This window comes from Brassica rapa, chromosome A01 (genome assembly GCF_000309985.2).
Source record: "Brassica rapa cultivar Chiifu-401-42 chromosome A01, CAAS_Brap_v3.01, whole genome shotgun sequence".
Lineage (NCBI taxonomy): Eukaryota > Viridiplantae > Streptophyta > Magnoliopsida > Brassicales > Brassicaceae > Brassica > Brassica rapa.
Genome location: NC_024795.2, coordinates 2,607,137 through 2,625,947, shown reverse-complemented (window position 1 = coordinate 2,625,947; position 18,811 = coordinate 2,607,137). Strand labels below are relative to the sequence as shown.

The following is an 18,811-nucleotide window of genomic DNA, read 5'->3' as shown; positions in this document are numbered from 1 at the left end:
ATATGTGTCTTAACTGAAAAAACCTTACTCCCATACGAAACCCTAGCTCTCTCCGTTTCTCACGGTTAAAAAAGAAACCAAAATTGCCTTTTATTTTCCGCGAAATTGAACGAATAATTTGGGGAAAAAACAAGTTTTGATCGATTAGGGATCCGATTCGCAGTCCGATTCACCGAAGCCCTAATTTTGATTTCGCGATTGTGGCGATTACAAAGGTCGATTTCGTCAGATGAAGTGATGCAGGTAAAGTGTGCAGATTTTCTCCTTTCGTTGGTGAATTCGCTTGATTCTCGAGAAAATTGTTTGGATTTGAATGCATGATCGGGTTTTTTTTTCTTTTTTTGGGGGAAACTTGTATGTTCTTCGTTTTATCTATTTTGGGTAATTTTGTGATTCTGGGTTTCGTGTTGATGTTACAGATCTGAAGATGTGTCGTGATGGCATTTGAGACCTTGGGATTTTGATTCTGGTTTTTTTTTTTCGTTTCGAGCTGTATTTCATGGAAGATAGTCTAGGGAGCTCTAATGGAGTGGGAGTTCCGAAGAAATCGAGGTCGTTGGATCTCAAGACGCTTTATAAGTCTAGCATTAGCAACGATTCTGTGAGTAAGAGCTTAAAGAGGAAAAGTAGTCCTGGGAATGATGGTGGTAAGCAGGACAAGAGGATCAGGAAAGTTGTTTCTCTAAGTAGCTTTAAGAAAGTGGGTAGCGAAGACGATAAGTTAGTTGATAATGCATGTAATGGCACCACGGTTTTGGACAGCTTGGAGGACTCCAGTGTGGGGTTGTGTGATAGTAATGGGCTTGGTTTGGCTGGTAGTATGATCTATGTGCCTAGACGTAGAAGAGATTTTGTGGGGAGGAGTAGGTTTGAGAATGGGCTTGTGCAGAAGTCTGCTGGTGAATCTGGTAGTCAGGAGGAGCTGCTTGATAAGCTCCTCAAGGAAGCTGGTGAAGAATCTAGTGTTCAGGAGGATCAGATCTCTAAAGCCGAAGAGGAGGACTGTGGCAAAGAGATAAAAGAATCTAATTCAGTAGCTCAGCTGCAGTTGGAAAACGTGCATTCTGATCCGCTTCCAGTGAAGGATGACCAGCTTGTTGTTAAGCAAAAGCCCTGTAATAGCAGAAAAAGGAAGTCCTCAGCATCAAGCAGACGTGCGGGGAACAACGAGGCGAAGTCTTCATCCGGTAGAATATCCAAGGTATCACAAGAAGATGACGAGGAGAATCTTGAAGCTAATGCAGCTAGAATGCTGTCTTCGCGTTTTGATCCGAACTGCACTCAGTTTCCTTCGAATCCTGTTACTCCTGGTTCACCGTCTGCCAGTAGATTGAACCCGTTATCTTCTGGTAAGAATTCAGCTGCTCCTCAGTCTGAGTTGTTTAGTTCCAAATCTGTCTCAGACGATCCTGATGATAGATCGTTGCGACCAAGGAGACAGCTCGATGGGAAGAGTAAAGTTCGGAGAAGGCGACACTTTTATGAAATATCATATTCAGATGTGGATTCACACTGGTTGTTAAACAAACAAATAAAAGTTCTGTGGCCTTTGGATGAGAATTGGTATCATGGCTTTGTGGATGGTTACAATGGAGACAAGAATCTGCATCATGTAAAATATGATGATCGCGACGAAGAGTGGATCAGTTTACAGGGTGAAAGATTCAAAATCCTGTTGTTCCCTTCTGAAGTTCCTGGAAAAAATCTAAGGAAAGGGAGCAGTTCAGAATCCAAATCTACTCCAAAAATAAAAGGGAATGATAAATCCAGTAAAGACGACGAGAAGCAGAAGGTAAAGCTAGAAGATGATTGCTGCATGGGCGACATGGAGTCAGAACCGATCATAAAATGGTTGGCTAGGTCTATGCATCGGGACAAGTCTTCCACTCTTAAGGCTGTAAGAAGATGGAAAAAATCAGAAATAATGACATCTGGTGAACCTCTGAAAATGAATGGGGATGTTGTTAGGGACACTAGAGGTCAGTACACAGATAGATCTGCTAGTTCTCTTCCATCATGTGGACCGAGTGTGAATGAGTCCTTCTTGGAAGGCTCTGGTTTCTGTAAGAGTAGCATATATCCTCTTGTCTATTATAGGAGACGACTTCATACATCAAAAAAAGGAATCTACAAGGGGTCAGGTGACAATAGTGTTGAGCAGCTACATGTCTCAAAATATCCGGATCCTGATGTTGAATTTTTGCCTTTCGAAGATTCTGGGCCTCTGGAGATTTACTGTCCGTGGAATGACAGAGTGCCAGTTGAGTTGTCCCTTAGCCTACAGGTTGTTTCGTTGATGAACTACTTTTTTTTGGCGGATCTTGACCGGCTTTCACGTGTAGCTCTTTTGCTTCGTCATGGTACACTTGTGATTTTGTGGCCACGGGTTTGTTTGGAAATGATTTTCTTGAATAACCAAGATGGGTTAAGGTATCTAATTTTTGAAGGCTGCATAATGGAAGCTGTTCAGTTGATTTTCCATATCTTGACGGTAGTGGATCATTCTAATAAGCAAGGAGTACAAGGAGCGGATGCTGATTTGAAGTCGCCAATTTTCTCAATTGGTCTCCAAGTTTCTTTCGTCCCAGGCTTGCAAAGGCAGTTTGCATTTCAGTTCTACAGTTTCCATGAAGTGAAAGATTTGAAGTGGTCATACTTAGAACATAATTTCAGGAGGCATTCTTTGCTGGTTAAGCAAGTGTCAACTTCCGAATGTACACCCGATAACATGAAGGCCATGCAGAAGGTACCATGATGGTTTAATGCATGGTTCTGGTAAATTGTTTCGTTTATTGTGTATCTCACACACTTGTTTGTTTTATTTGAACATCAGGTTATGCAGAAGAGATCTAGGCATGGAATCAGCTCAGGATTTGTTTCTAGAAGATCGTCATCCGTTGAAGCCTTGCCCATATCTGCTTGCTACAAGAAGCAAAGCACGCCCCCATTTGCACTCCATTTTGCTTCCCGACCACCTACACTGTTCCTCAATTTACACCTGCAAATGGTGAGAGAGTTGGGTCAAGATTCAGCCGAACACCTAGGAACTGAACGTAATTTAGTAACGGATGGAGGTTGTGATCTGGCAGATAGCGGACCAACTACCACTTCTTCCAGAGGACAGGAAGCGCAAGAGTCAGGAGACCTTCATGCACAATCTCAAAGGCAGCATCTAGGGTTTAATTCTGAAAACGGGATGTCATGCAGCTCTTCTGTTGTCAGACATAAGCACGAAACCAGGTCTAACGTTGCGATGAATGGCATTAATATTCAAGTTCCAGTATCTGATCATTCTGAAGATGGTGCTCTGCAGTCACGTAATCTTGCCTCGAATATTCAAGGTAGCACCTCAAGTCCCAAGGCCACTGCCCCAAGAAGTATGTGGCAACGAAGCAAAAGTTCTTTAAATGGCCATCTCTCACATGGTTGGTCGGATTCAAAGGGAGAGTTTCTGCACTCTAATTTGGGAAGTGGACCTAAGAAGAGACGTACCCAGGTGTCATATTCTTTACCTTCTGGGGGTTCAGATTCAAGAAACAAAGGTTCCCTGCACAAGGGGCTTCCGAACAAAAGAATTAGAAGGTCTGCTGCTGATGCTTCCGTACGTCGTCAGAAAGATTTGGAGTCTAGTTTCTGTGATGCCAATGTGTTAGTCACTCTTGGAGACAGAGGGTGGAGAGAATATGGAGCTCAGATTTTCCTCGAGCCGTTTGATAAAAACGAATGGAAACTTGCCGTCAAAATATCAGGGGCAACAAAATACTCACACAGGGCACATCAATTTCTGCAGCCTGGGTCGACAAACAGGTTTACACATGCTATGATGTGGAAAGGAGGAAAAGATTGGACCCTAGAATTCCCTGATAGGGGCCAGTGGTTTCTTTTCAAAGAGATGCATGAAGAGTGCTACAATAGAAATACCAGGGCTGCTTTAGTTAGAAATATTCCTATTCCTGGAATCCGTATGATAGAAGCAGATAGTTCTGATGGAACAGAAGCTGAGTTTATCCGCAGTTGTTCTAAATATTACAGGCAGACTGAAACTGATGTTGAGATGGCATTGGATCCTTTACGTGTTTTGTATGACATGGACAGCGATGATGAGCAGTGCCTTGCGAGATTTCGTGAGTGTTCGGATGCTGAGAATAGTGCTTCTTGTGAGATCAGTGAGGACATGTTTGAGAAGGCGATGGACATGTTAGAGAAGGCTTCATATGTAAAGCAGCGTGATCACTTTACCTCAATCGAAATTCAAGAACTGATGGCTGGTGTTGGATCCTTGGAAGCAATGGAAACAACAATATATGAGCATTGGAGAACAAAGAGGCAGAGGAAGGGAATGCCACTAGTCAGGCATCTCCAGGTATGATCTCTAATGCCTTTCCATCTTTTTTTCTTTCAAAACCTGCATTGCTAGGTGCTCTATAGATATTTATGTACTTGGGTGAAATGCAGATTTTTGGACAGTAGGGCTAGTTGTTTTATGTACTACGTAGTTTGTAGATTACTCTCAATTGTTGGTTCAACAATGATGTAGTTACTCTGCTGTAACATGTTTCTGCAAGAACACTTGCGCCTTATATAAACACATGCTTTTGTACATCTTCATTTCAGCCACCTCTGTGGGAAAAGTATCAACGAGAGGTTAAAAAGTGGGAGTTGGTTATGAGCAAAGCAAACACTCCAAACTCGAATGGGTCGTCACAGATGAAAGAATCACCTGGTGAGAAGCCAGCTATGTTTGCTTTCTGTTTTAAGCCTAGAGGTTTGGAAGTCAAGCACAGGGGAACAAAACACCGGTCACATCAGAAGAAACTATCGGTTTATGCTCATCAACATAGTACTGCTTTGGGAAATTATGATGCCTATAATTCATCTGGTAACTTTCTTTTACCTGCTTTCTTTTCTAAAAACCTATATGGACTCTGCTGGTTCTTCTCTATATGACTTGTCTTTCATTTATTTAGCAGGAAGAAGAGGCGTTGGTCTCGCCTCTGGAGATGAGAGGTTTGTATATTCAAACCACCACAACTACGAGCATTCGGAGGAATTTCCGAGTCATCCACGGACGTATTCTCCACGTGACCTAGGCATGGGATATTTCTCGAGCGGTGGAAATGGATGTCACCAAAACAAGTCTCAGAGAATCAACGGGAAGAGGAACATGAGTGAACGATGGAATGCAAGAGGCTATTATGAATCTCCCGGTTCCAATCTTGTTTGTGTTGACGCGGAAGAGTTACATAGTAGTAGTAGTAGGGATACTGATGAGTACAAACTGCGAGAAGCAGCTGGTGCTGCAAGGAGGGCATGGGCTATAGCCAAGGTCAAGCGAGAAAGAGCAGAGAGATTGAGGTACAAAGCAGATCTAGCCATCCAGAAAGCTGCAGCTGCTCTCATGTTTGCAGACGGTAGCATGGGGAGACGGCATTGCAACGTAAATAAATCATTTTAAAAAAATAAATTAAATTCTGCAACTGTTGCTGTGTTTAGTTTTTTTGATCAGTTAGGGAACAAGGTTTGAATTGAGTATCATGTTGCTATTGTAGCGTATAACAAGACGAATCAATATCTTGTGTTATTTAGAAAGATCAAAATCAGAATTTAAGTAAGATGGATGGTCTTGAAGCATACGATTTTATTCATGGCATATGTTAAACCGATAAGTGTGTAAATAAAATAAGCAGGGTGTTTTCTCTTGATATGTTATTATAGAACACTAATAATTTTATTTCTTATTCCAATCTAAAATAAGAATGTGTAGATCATTTGTGTCTGTTTGGTAAATCAAATGAACAAAACAAAACAAACATTACTTGCGTTTTAAGGCGGATCTACCCTAATGGTTTAAGAGTTATATAAGCTCGTTTTGGTTATCTACATGAAATGAGAGAGAGAGAGAGACTTCAACGGCGGGAAAGCTTTAAGACAGCAGTTTTTCAGGAGAATGTCTCCTTTCTTTTGCTGGCTCCTTCTCTATTTTTGCCATCTCTGTAACCTGAGAGAGACAGAGATCATCTTCTTGTCACCTCCATTCTTTTTTCCCTGGCTGTTTCATCTTTATTTCTTCTGTAAGGTTTCTCTCTTCTCTTCTTTTTAGGTTTTGCAATACCTTATAGCACAAGGAATTCAAAAACCTCAAGATTCTAGTCTTTTGTAAGCGTTTGTATCCAACAGAGGAAACTATTAGGAAGAATTTTGATTCTGTGTAACGTAATGAGTTTTCAGAAACAACAATCTTGCAACTTTTTATCTCATATGAAACTTTTTTTTTTGGTGATCTTCTCATATGAAACTTTCAAGATTGAAACATGCACCAGAGAATAACGTTAAAATGCTTTTGGCTTAAGATGGTGTTTTTTCCCTCTGTTCTTTCTCAGGTGATTTGGTAATGATGGCATTGCTCTTTGATAGGATTTCTCATTTGAGATAATTGATTTTCTTGATAAGAGTGGGAAGTTTTTTGCCAACAATGGGGAGCAAGATGAAGGAAGACGAGCGAACTGAAAAGGCTATCAGGAGTTTGCTGAAGCTTCCCGAGAACCGAAGATGCATCAACTGCAACAGTCTGGTATGTTGGCCAGTAACCATCTTTAATTCTTCTATTTTTAATAGGTCATATAAAAACATAACGTGCTTATCAAGTCAACTATTAATGGCTCAATGTAGTTGGTTATGTAATTAAGCTTTTGGACAATCTGAGTCTTGCAGGGTCCACAATATGTCTGCTCAACGTTCTGGACTTTTGTCTGCATCAACTGCAGCGGAATCCAGTAAGTCTATTCTCTGAGTTTCCTCATTTGAACTTGAAAAGTCTTGTTCTGTATCATGTGTGTAAGACCTCTTTTTCTCATTGTGTATATGTCTAGTCGAGAGTTTACTCATCGAGTGAAATCTATATCAATGGCCAAGTTCACGGCAGAAGAAGTTAGTGCACTCCGTGCAGGAGGAAACGAGGTTTGTGTAAACGTTGAACCATTGTTACTTTTATCTGGTCAATACTTTGTAAACTTATGTTTTACTTTGTTTCATTGCAGCGAGCCAGACAAGTTTATTTTAAAGAATGGGATACTCAGCGTGATGCTTACCCTGATGCCAGGTTCATGGACATTTTATTAAATCTCAGACTGAGTTAAAACACTAAGAGGAGTAACAGAACATTATAGTTAAACCTCATTTTTAACTTTCTTATTGTTCAGTAATATCTTCAAGCTCAGGGACTTTATCAGAAGTGTCTATGTGGATAAAAGATACAGTACTGAGAGCAATGACAAGATCTCACAGCAAAAACCGGTACATTGCTTTTCTTAGATGCTTCACTATTTTTTTTGTCAACTACCCATACAATCAGGTCAAGTCGAACCGCCTCTATCAGACCCGGTCTGATCTACATGGGAAAAAATGACTTCTCGGTTCCTAGCCTCCTTTGCTAGGGAATCTGCACAATTATTTTCTCAACTTAGCCAAATCTGAAGCTAATTATGGGACAGTGTACTGTATGCTCCAGTGTTGAGGATGTGTGCTCTTTACACAGTTTTCAATTTTTAATACAATTTTTTTTTTTCTGTTTCCACTCAGGCAGTGACTGAGGATTACAAGGAAAGCAAGAAGGCCAGTGCAAACTTCTTGGGATCTAGAAGCTTTCACTCTGTTGATAAACCTGAAATAAAGAGTGGAAACAGATCTCTTAAGTATTATTTTGAAGACAAGGAACCTAAACAACAACAACAACAACTTGTTACACATAACCCAAAGTCTAGAGCCTTACCAAAGAGTCCTATCCGCTTTGAGATTGTTGACGATAGGTACAGAGACGATGGAAGTGTTAAGAGATACGATGCACGTAGAGAGACCAGAGGAAGCTCCAAATCACTAGACCTCTCTAACAACAAGGAAACTTCCGGTTTGCCCATTGTACGCCATGCAAGTGAACTCATAGGAGAGAATCATCCTCGTTTGCGCGTAGAAAAGATTGTCAAAGTTGAGAAAAAGAAGGATCCAGTGAACAATCAGGTAAAGTGTACTAATCTACAAACTCATGTTGTGTATACAGTGAAGATGTGAACCTTTTCTTTTATGTTTTGTAGTTGGCTGCATCATCTAGTAAAATGGAGAGTCCTGGAAGTTTAATTGATGATGTACCTTCTCAAAAGGCCATTGAGGGTCCAGCTCCTAACTCTTTGGAAGCTTTGTTGTTTGGATACTCTGATCCTTCTGAGGACAATCATCCTGCAGCTAACCTTGAGACCCCGGCGATGCCAAGAACACAAGACAGTGTTACCTCTGTTGTCACAGCACCTACAATCTCGCACGCCGGTTCTTTAGAGCTAGCTCTTCTACCTGATGCTGCTGATAACTTAAGTATAAAAGATATGGCTACAACAAGTGCAGCTGAAAATAACCAGGTTGGTGTCTGAGATAGTTTTTAAACACGCATTTACAAAGAATCAAAAGTAAAAGATTATTATGCTAAATGTTTTGTTCATGTGCTAACACAGGTGGAGTCATCTACACTACCTAAGGAACCATCAGATACCTCTATGGAACAATCAACACTAGCTATCACAAATTATGCTTATGGAGATCATCAAGAAGAGACAAAATCTAGTGTAAGAAGTGCACTTCCTGAGGTAACAAGCACTTTTCTTTTAGTTTATATTGGATTTACTCTTTTGGTGTCTACAGTCATAAGAGTCTTAACCATTGGCAGGACCTTTTCTCTGGAGGCTTCTCATTTGCCTCTCCGCATGATGTTCATGCTCAACATCATGGCATGGGATATGGCATGCAATATTATCAATATCCTATGGTATTTTATTTGGCATAATTGATAAATTTGGATCCGATTAATAGATTTTGAGCTGATCTTACATGTGATATCCTTTTCTTGGTAGGCTACTGGAGCCTTTCCATACACGGCAAAACCATCATCAAATCCCTTTGATGTCAGTTATGATGATACATGTCCAAACCAAACACCACAAGTATGAAACCTACTTCATTAACATCATCACAACATTGATGTCTCAAGATGCCGCCACTATCACTAAAATTCCCCCATGTTTTAATGTGTCTTTTTCAGTATCCTTCAATGGAATACACACACGGAGGAGGCTTGCCTCTTGTGTCAGTTCCAAGAGGTGCTTCAGATTCATCAAGCATGGCTGCAGATTCGTTTGGACTAATGATGGCCTCTCAGTCTCCTTTTTACGCACCAGGTTTGTCTCCAACTTCTCCATCTCTTGCATCCAATCTTCTCCCTGGTGAGACAAAATTTCTGTATTGCAACAAGTGTTTTCATGTTTTAATTGAAGTCTATTCTAACGCTTGTGTCATGGGGTATTAGGTGCATACGCAGGGCAGCAACCACATGAAAACATGCCCCCATCTTTCAGGTAAATAACATTGTACTTCTTAGTTTTCTTATATATCACTTTATGGCAAAAAAAATAAAATTGGTTTTGTGTGCAGAAGGCAAGAGATGAATAGCATGGGTAATGCAGAAGCTACTTACAACGGTGCACACTCATATCATCAAGCAAACTTTAATGGATATCCTTCTGTAAACCCAAATGCTTATGTTTCTAGAGGAAATCCCTTTGACTGAGAAAGCGTAACGTCTGAGTTGATTGGGAGCATTTTAATGGAAACTGAATGAGATATAACCGTTACGATTTGACTCACAAAAGCTTGAATGCTACAATACTCTTTCAAAACTATCCATTAATTGCTTATTGGTCAAATGTATATTTAATGTGGGAAATTTTTACTTGTAATCGTTCAAAAGATTATATATATTATGGAATTTATCGATAAAACTTGTTCCAATGCTCATAATAATTTATAACCATTAAACTAAGATAACTAAATATCACAAATTCATAAGAACAATATTTTGATGTATAGATTATATAATTAGTAAACGTAATTTTTTGTTGGTTATGTTGCATATATATTGTTTTGTAAATAAAAATAATAATTTCGATAGAACCAAGAGAAATTGCATGGAACACCAAAAAAAATCCAAAATTCACTCACTAACCAAAATAACACTCTTTCACGGTTTCACCTCTTTTCTCTTCCTATCTCACTCTACTTTCTTTCTAAAACAAATTTCTCTTTTTTTTTTTTGCTATTTCACAAATAAGAGCCAAACATGTCCGGTTAGTTTGAGACCAAGATTGATTGTCTGGTTTACTACACTAAGTGCGTGTGTAAGAAAATTAAAAAAAAAAATTTATTCAGAAAATTTTCAACTCTCCAACAACTCTCTCACGTTTTTATTCTTGTAACCCTCCGATTTTGTTTAAGTTTCGCTAAAAGGTACTTGCGAATTTTCAATCACAGACTTCCTTCTTCTTCTACGCAAAAAAGGAATTCTTAATTATCGTTCTGAATCCGTGATTCACACCGACGCCGTTAACCATCGTCGCCCTTCTCTCTCTTTCCCTCTCTGAGCTTAGATCTGAGCTTCTGGTCTCATTCGTACCGGATCGGATCATTCAAATCTGATCTTGCTCAAATCGGGTATCTGGGGATCAAAATTACGATCTTTGAGAAAAAAGTTCCTTCCTTTAGCTTTTTTTTTTTAAGTTTTAATTTTTAGGATTGGCATCATCCAAATCTAATCAATCTCAGTATTGTTTCTTCATTAGTTCTTTGATTGTTGCAGTTACTGATTCTGATCATTTCGGATTTGTAGATTTTGAAGGCAAACACAGTGGGAAGTTTTGTTAGGATTTGATCTGGTAATCCTCCAAGCATGGCTGCTCCTGTGCCTCCAGGGGAAATTAGACCCAACAACCAGCGAAACTCCGGGCCACCAAGTTACTTCCCTGGCTCTCAAGGGAACGCTAATGCTTTAGCTGACAATATGCAGAACTTGAGCATGAATCGTCCACCTGGTTCAGGCCCTAGACCACCTCCTCCTTTTGGTCAGTCACCGCAACCTTTCCCACAGGGAGCTCCTTCTTATGGAGCTCCGCAGCGAGGGCCTTCTCCTATGGCTAGGCCTGGTCCTCCTCATGCTGGAATGGGGAGGCCTAGTGGTCCTCCTCCTGGAGCACAGCCAAGTGGGTTTCCGTCTAATGTACCTTTGGGCAGACCCACTGGTCCACCTTCTAGTCAGCCACCGTTTGGCTCTAGACCGTCAATGCCTGGAGGACCAGTGGCCCAGCCGGGGGTCTCTTCTAGTGGGTTTCCAGCTTTTGGTCCATCAGGTCCTCCTCCAGGGGCACGCCCAATGGGATTTGGTTCACCTCCTCCACCTGTTGGATCATCTGGCATGTCTATGCCTCCTCCCTCAGGCATGCTTGGTGGTCCAGTCAGTAACGGACCGCCCCAGGTGGCTGGTTCAGGGGGATTTCAGAGGGGTCCCCAGTTCCCTGGCGCTGCTGTTTCTACTCCACAGGCACCCTATGCTCAGCCTCCTGCATCACCTTTTACTCGGCCTCCTCCGCAGCCACTTGGTGCACATCCTCTGTCTGGATATTCACCATTAAGTACCTCTGTGGCTCCTTCAATGCCCCCACCACCAGCAACCTTTCCTGGAGCTCCTTATGGCAGGCCAGCGGTATCAGGCTCGCCTTACGGTCCACCATCAGGACAGGTATGGCAGTATAAGTTTATGGTATACGTTCTTGTTATGTAACTTTTGTGAATGTGTAAATTGATGGAAACACGTTAAATGTAATTTATTTCAGACGGTTATTATACTAGTTTACTGTGAAAGAGTTGGAGTGGCATAGTAGCTTGTGGCTCTCTAATTTCAACTTAAGCAAAATCTTTTCACTTGATGTATTTCCTTTGCGGTGGCAGAACTCTGATGGTCTTCAAATTTATATGTTGGTAGGTCGCTCCACCTCCTCTAGGCTTTCCTGGCCAAATGCAACCACCAAGATATGGCGGCATGGGACCTTTGCCAAATCAGTCGATGACCACCATACCCTCTGCCATGGGTCAACCTGGCGCCCCTGTTCCTGGGCCCTCAAGGATAGATCCTAATCAAATCCCAAGGCCAGGTTCAAGCTCCAGCCCAGTTGTGTTTGAAACTCGCCATAGTAATCAGGCTAATCCTCCCCCGGTGAGTTTTCAATTCAGACATTAGTCTGAGATTGTCATATCTTTAGTATGTGTGTTTTGTTAAACTGTTTTATCTTTCCCCTGAATTTCTCTTATATTCTTTTGAAGCCTGCTACTAGTGATTATATAGTTAGAGACACCGGAAATTGTAGTCCCCGTTACATGAGGTGCACAATCAATCAGGTAACAACGAAGCATTATCTTTTTGATGGTAGAATGTGTTTCCGTTGCTGTTCATTATTCCTGTGAACTTGATACATTTTTCCTTTTTTCTTGTAATAGATCCCATGTACTGTTGATCTTTTATCTACATCTGGAATGCAACTGGCGTTGATGGTCCAACCGCTGGCGCTTCCTCATCCATCTGAAGAGCCTATACAAGTAAGCCTTGTCTGACCAAACAAAGCGTTCGGTTTTAATGCGTTTCCTATTTGTACATGCATCATTACAGTTCATTGTTACGCCTATACTTTTGTGTGTTTGAAACATAAGTTTTCTTTTACATCTTTGAAAGAATCAATTCCTTGTAGCGCTAACCTATTCTGTGGTGCAGGTGGTGGACTTTGGTGAGGGTGGACCTGTTCGTTGTTCGCGCTGTAAGGGATACATAAATCCTTTCATGAGGTTCGTTGACCAAGGAAGGAAGTTCACCTGTAATTTCTGCGGTAAGTGTTACTGTTTTCATTTACTGCAAGCCACGCAATCTATAGTTATAGCGAGGCAACTGCAATTGCATGTATCACTTAACATTTTTGTCATCACCTTCCTGGTTTGAAAGATTTATTCTGTGAACCTGAATTAAACATATTGTGGGAGATAACGATATGATTTTATTTAAGAGAGACTCTCTATATTAGTTTTTGTCATAATCGTTTGGGATTCTGATGATGTGGGGTGCTTCGTGATCCATTTCCTCATCAACTTTCTTTTGCACAGGATACACTGATGAGACACCCCGTGACTATCACTGTAATCTGGGTCCAGATGGTAGACGTAGGGATGCTGATGACAGACCTGAGCTGTGTAGGGGAACGGTCGAGTTTGTTGCAACAAAAGAATACATGGTTAGCCTGTGAAACTTTCTGGTTATAAATGTAGAATTCCGTGGTTTGTTTCCTAAGATGTCAGATTGTTTTATAATTTACCTTACTTTTGATAGTTTGTTGTGTCCTCTGGCTTTGTGCTTTCCTATAAAATAGAACCTATTAGGTAGAAAATTATATTTCTTCATATTTACTTTCATGTTGATCTAGTGAAGCACCACCTAAATTACCTATCTAGCTAAGATAATTGTATTAACGTCCTTTTGGGCGAAGATAATGGATGTAAATTAATATTGTTATCTTTTCTAATAGGTGCGAGACCCAATGCCAGCAGTGTACTTTTTCCTTATTGATGTCTCAATGAACGCGATACAGACAGGTGCTACTGCTGCTGCTTGCAGTGCAATCCAGCAAGTCCTTTCAGACCTGCCTGTAAGTTTCCAACATTCTATAGTAGTTGAATATTTGATGCAGAACAGTCAACAATATCTGTTCTCGACATATATTTGGTTTACATGTGCCTAAAGATTACTAAGTTGATGGTATTGTTAATAACTGCCATTTTATTAATAGTTTGTATTTGCTATTTTAATCACGCTCCTTTGCATACTAAGGCGTATTGAATCATTTACGAAGTAAATTCTGCTGCATATCTGTTAACGTGTGTACTTCATGTGTAATGAGACTGTGAACTTTTGTTAGAGTATGGCTATGTTAGCAGACATTTAAAAAAAAAAAATCTGTATGTGTTTGCAGGAAGGTCCTAGGACATTTGTCGGCATTGCTACATTCGACTCAACAATCCACTTTTATAATTTGAAACGTGCACTGCAGCAGGTGAATTGTTGCACTAGTCTTTTATTCTTTTGTAATTGTTGGTGGAAAAAAATACATCTGTTCTCTTAGGATGATAACTATCACTCATCATAATTACTACATGTAATTCTCTTAGGTCACTGGGCTACAGGCTCAAAAGTTGTATTGTCTATCCGTTGCTTCACTTGAGAGTCTTCATTGTCACGATAAATCCTATATATTATATTATGATGCCATAAAATCTATTGCCATTTAAGAGTTGAACACTGCATTCCTTTGATGTTATTGTTTCTGGAGTGTGTGCTATCTCTTTTCTTCCTGGAATCTTTGTACTACTAGACAACTGATTACCACTGCCTGTGAATTTGATGGCCCCTGTTTATGCGCAGCCGTTGATGCTCATTGTCCCTGATGTGCAAGATGTTTATACACCTTTGGAAACAGATATCATTGTTCAGCTATCTGAAGTAAGTTTTGGGCCACTTATATTCTATTTGTGTTATATAAGCTGTGTGCTATTCTTGAGATTGGTTATCCTAATTTCCTTCCCATTTTTTGTAATTGATTTATTCTGTTTGAATTCAGTGCCGTGAACACCTAGAGCTTTTGCTGGATAGTATCCCAACGATGTTTCAGGAAAGTAAGACTCCTGAATCTGCTTTTGCTGCAGCAGTTAAGGTATGGAATTTCTTAAGATGCTTGTGCTTTACCTGCTTTAATTGGTGGTAGTACAAGTAGAGGCTCGATATATTTGTTAGCCTCCTCGACTTTTGTTTGCCGTTTAGTAAGCATTTAGCCTTGTCAATTAGTTTAGAGGTGGCTGAAAAGAATATAAGTTAAATATATGGCCTAAAGCAATTAATGAAGTGACATTTCAAGTTAACTGGCCAGTGTTATCAAGCTTGCATGCTTTTTGGTGTTGCAATCATCTCTAGTGAACCAATGTTTCTTTCTTTTTCTGGGAGCAATATTGAGGATAATATCTACTCAACACTTCATTTTCTCGTAGGCTGCTTTCTTGGCAATGAAGAGCAAAGGAGGGAAGCTTATGGTGTTTCAATCAGGTATGCTGCGTAGTACTTACTTTATTTGGTTACTTTATATGTTAGGTTTACTGATGCATGTCCTCCAGTTACATACAATCCATCTATGCACATTAAAAAATCATATATTTGTTAGAAGCACCAACTCTCACTTCTAATAATATTACCCTACTGCTCAGAACCTCTATCATTTAACTAATATGTTTGCCATTGTCTCCATAGTTTTGTGTTCTGTTGGTGTTGGAGCACTTTCTTCTAGAGAGGCAGAAGGGAGAGCTAATATGTCTGCCAATGAAAAGGTAAACGTGCTTTGCTTAAGAGGTTGTTGTATTTCATTGCAAAATATTAAAGCGCTCTGTAATTTGGATTTCAGGAGGCCCATAAGTTATTACAGCCAGCAGACAAAACTCTGAAGACCATGGCTATCGAATTTGCTGAATACCAGGTATGCCAATACCGAGTAGGATGGATGTTTAACTGAATATGTTTCCATCTGCTTATCACTAATATACGATGTATCATTCTTGTTCATTTCAATATTTTGTTCCTATCTAAGCCATTCAGCAATGCCGCAGGTCTGTGTAGATTTATTTATCACAAGTCAGGCTTACGTTGACATGGCCTCAATATCCGTCATTCCAACAACTACTGGAGGACAGGTATATTTTTTGATATTTCCTTGTCCTTGCTGATTTTGTAACAAGTTCTGATTCATTTGTACATGACCTGCCTTTGCTTTCCTAATGTTAGTTGTAGCATAGTTCAATAGCAATTCGAATGCACTTTTCTTTTGAATCATGTCCAATATATTTCCGTGGCAATTTTGTAATACTAACTGAATTAGTCTGCGAAAATCTTGCTTAGTTGATGCATTTCTCATGGCGATAATTTAACATTTCCCTTGTAACGATTTTCTACAGGTGTATTGTTATTACCCTTTCTCAGCTCTCTCAGATCCTCCCAAGCTTTACAACGATCTTAAATGGAATATTACTAGGCCGCAGGGTTTTGAGGCTGTCATGCGAGTCAGATGCAGCCAGGTATATTTTTGTGGCAGTGACTTCTCTTCATGCATTACTCTGTATACTCCAGTTCAAGCCTCTGTAAAACCATCGTTTCTAATAATTGTAGGGTGTTCAAGTGCACGAATATTCAGGGAATTTCTGCAAACGCATTCCAACCGACATTGATCTTCCAGCGGTGGGTGGATCCTCCTTACTTTTCTCACCAACTAGTTTCTGGATAGTATTGTGTGCATCTGCTGATTTTGTGTCAATATTATTGAAAACATATTTCTGCATTACTCTCTGTGCATTTTGCTGCAAGTTTACAAGGAGGTGCCCTGTGGTATAAACTCCTTTTACTCTAGAGTTCTAACAAACCTCGATTTTGCCAATGCAGATTGACTGTGACAAAGCGATAATGGTGACATTAAAGCATGATGACAAACTACAAGATGGAGCTGAATGTTCTTTCCAGGTATAATTTTTTATACATGTGTTTTGTATAACTGATGGTACTCTGTCTTATTTAAGATGATGTTATTCAATGTTCGTCTTCTCTTCCTTTCAGTGCGCCCTTCTGTATACTACCATATATGGAGAAAGAAGAATTAGGGTTACCACTCTATCACTCCCCTGTACGAACCTTCTCAGTAATTTATTTCGCGCAGCTGATTTGGATTCTCAATTTGCTTGTATGCTGAAACAAGGTAGGTCACTTTTTTCAGTGCTGATTCTACTGCTAGCCAGTGTTGTCACTATAAGCTAATATCTGTGTTTGGTTTCTTTTTTATGCAGCGGCTAATGAAATCCCTACAAAGGCACTTCCATTGGTAAAGGAGCAAGCAATCAATAGTTGCACTAATGCACTCTATGCCTATCGTAAATTCTGTGCCACAGTTACATCGTCTGGACAACTTATTCTTCCTGAAGCGCTCAAGCTTTTGCCATTATATACTCTCGGTATTTTCTTGTGACATTTGCCTACTTAAAGCTTTTCAGGATCTTCTTCTAGATTTTAATTTGATGCTGTTTCCTTTGAAATGGTTTTTTTTCTTTAGCATTGACCAAAAGTGTGGGTTTAAGGACAGACGGGAGGATTGATGATCGATCATTCTGGATCAACTATGTGTCTTCTATATCTACTCCTTTGGCAGTCCCACTGGTTTATCCCAGAATGATTTCTGTCCACGACCTTGATGCAAAGGTATGATGCGGCTACATTTGGTTAATATCAATCTCAAGCCTTAATTTGCACTTTGTGAAACTTTTGACTTTTCAATCTATCAGGACGATGAAGGATCAGTCCTTCCTCCTTCAATCCCATTGTCAAGTGAACACATTAGCAATGAGGGAGTCTATTTTCTTGAGAATGGTGAAGATGGTCTACTCTATGTTGCTGAATCAGTGGACTCTGGTATACTGCAGAAACTTTTCGGTGTTCCTTCAGTGGCTGAAATTCCAAGCCAGGTAATCTCAACTTCATTAGCGCATGATATTGTAGGATGATTAACGTGCAACAAAGTTTGAAACTTTTTCTGGTATTTTGAAAATCCTACTAAGCAAAAAAAGCTTGTCTTTTCTTTACAGTATGTGCTGCAGCAATATGATAATCAGCTATCAAAGAAGTTCAATGATGTGGTAAATGAAATAAGGAAGCAAAGATGTTCTTACCTAAGGTATCAGTAACTATTTTTTTTTCCCTTAACTGAGCAGAAGATAACTGTGTCCTGTCTAATCCTTTCCAACTTGTTTTATGTTTTCTCTACGCAGCATCAAATTGTGCAAGAAAGGAGATCCATCAGGTTAGTGATTCTGGTTTGATAGAATTTCAGTTGCTCCATGCACCTAGAAGAGGCTACATGTTATTATTTTTCCTGTTTGCGACAGAATCAGTCTTACGCTAATAGTAACAGCGTAGCTCCTGCCTACAGCTAGTACCAATGTCTAGTTTCATAGACTTTTACATAAGCACCTGAGCATTTCCAATTTTGGAGTTATCTAATATCTCTTTAGCAAATGACTTGTGTATGCATAGGGAAGACATTTCTATACGTAATCATGCTTCCATATTGCTTACTCGGCAGTGTTGATTTAACAAAACCTCATCCTCAATGGTCTTTTCAGGAATGCTGTTTCTGTCACATATGGTAGAGGACAGGACAGCAAGCGGCCCATCATATGTGGAGTTTCTTGTTCAAGTCCATCGCCAAATCCAGCTCAAGATGAACTGATCATCTGTTTTCTAGGACTCCTTACAAAAGTCTCTCTCAATGTCCTCTGCTTACAGGAGAAAAGCGTAGAAGAACGGTAAAAAAACATTGATCTGGCTACTTGAGAAGTATTGAAAGTGAAGAGAGGGCATAGACTACTACATGAGAAGTTTCACTTCAATTTGAAAGTGTGTTTAGATAATAGTCTCCACTTTTTTCGTAAGAATTATATAAAAGAGTTTTTATCCAATCCATTTTGGTTGTCACTTTGTGTGGGTGTTTTATTTAAGCTCGAACTAAGAATTTTTTTTTCTTCTGATAAAGCTTGTTGTTATTGGATGTTGTCGAAGGGACAAAATAAAAATTTAATATACAGTGCCGCGTAAATTATAAGAATAACCATTAGTTTCTTTATTTTGTTTTCTTCGCCATTGTTATCATCTTAACCTTTCAGAGTATTTTTTTTCTAATATAAATTGACGTTTAGGGTAAGGTTTTAGGGAGAATTGTTTTGACTTTTGATCATTATATAGTTTTTTTTTGAGAATTTATCATTTGTAAAAGCAAATTAATTAAAAAGGTTCACAACGATTTAAATAAGGAGAAACAAAAGC

General features: G+C 39.7%; 3 protein-coding genes across 8 annotated transcripts; all 3 read left to right on the top strand.

Annotated features, from left to right (window-relative positions):
* Positions 1 to 3: 3 nt before the first annotated feature.
* On the top strand, positions 4 to 5,700 carry LOC103850704. 2 transcript variants are annotated; one of them, XM_009127499.2, is made up of 5 exons: positions 4 to 243; positions 420 to 2,746; positions 2,834 to 4,363; positions 4,615 to 4,879; positions 4,971 to 5,700. In XM_009127499.2, exons 2-5 carry the CDS (start codon positions 500 to 502, stop codon positions 5,453 to 5,455), a joined length of 4,527 nt encoding a protein of 1,508 aa, XP_009125747.1. In that variant the 5' UTR covers positions 4 to 243; positions 420 to 499; the 3' UTR covers positions 5,456 to 5,700. The 2 variants fall into 2 exon arrangements, with proteins under 2 accessions (XP_009125747.1, XP_009125740.1); XM_009127492.2 differs by having other exon boundaries at positions 4,968 to 5,700.
* A 254-nt stretch (positions 5,701 to 5,954) lies between these two features.
* On the top strand, positions 5,955 to 10,224 carry LOC103850686 (probable ADP-ribosylation factor GTPase-activating protein AGD14). 5 transcript variants are annotated; one of them, XM_009127476.3, is made up of 14 exons: positions 5,955 to 6,071; positions 6,381 to 6,571; positions 6,712 to 6,773; positions 6,870 to 6,957; positions 7,038 to 7,099; positions 7,200 to 7,293; positions 7,579 to 8,013; positions 8,088 to 8,405; positions 8,499 to 8,630; positions 8,711 to 8,809; positions 8,895 to 8,984; positions 9,083 to 9,263; positions 9,347 to 9,395; positions 9,472 to 10,224. In XM_009127476.3, exons 2-14 carry the CDS (start codon positions 6,473 to 6,475, stop codon positions 9,605 to 9,607), a joined length of 1,845 nt encoding a protein of 614 aa, XP_009125724.1. In that variant the 5' UTR covers positions 5,955 to 6,071; positions 6,381 to 6,472; the 3' UTR covers positions 9,608 to 10,224. The 5 variants fall into 5 exon arrangements, with proteins under 5 accessions (XP_009125724.1, XP_009125730.1, XP_033135389.1 ...); XM_009127482.3 differs by having other exon boundaries at positions 5,955 to 6,156; XM_033279498.1 differs by having other exon boundaries at positions 5,955 to 6,571; positions 9,083 to 9,218; positions 9,475 to 10,224.
* A 51-nt stretch (positions 10,225 to 10,275) lies between these two features.
* On the top strand, positions 10,276 to 18,611 carry LOC103850674 (protein transport protein Sec24-like At4g32640). Its single transcript, XM_009127465.3, has 25 exons — positions 10,276 to 10,527; positions 10,703 to 11,608; positions 11,852 to 12,082; positions 12,190 to 12,264; positions 12,364 to 12,462; positions 12,635 to 12,746; positions 13,018 to 13,145; positions 13,437 to 13,556; positions 13,881 to 13,961; positions 14,330 to 14,407; positions 14,526 to 14,618; positions 14,950 to 15,004; positions 15,206 to 15,282; positions 15,357 to 15,428; positions 15,559 to 15,642; positions 15,904 to 16,023; positions 16,115 to 16,183; positions 16,385 to 16,462; positions 16,556 to 16,694; positions 16,783 to 16,947; positions 17,046 to 17,191; positions 17,275 to 17,454; positions 17,575 to 17,663; positions 17,758 to 17,789; positions 18,112 to 18,611. The coding sequence occupies exons 2-25, from the start codon at positions 10,763 to 10,765 to the stop codon at positions 18,216 to 18,218; spliced, it is 3,276 nt and encodes a 1,091-aa protein (XP_009125713.1). The 5' UTR covers positions 10,276 to 10,527; positions 10,703 to 10,762; the 3' UTR covers positions 18,219 to 18,611.
* The last annotated feature ends 200 nt before the right edge of the window (positions 18,612 to 18,811 follow it).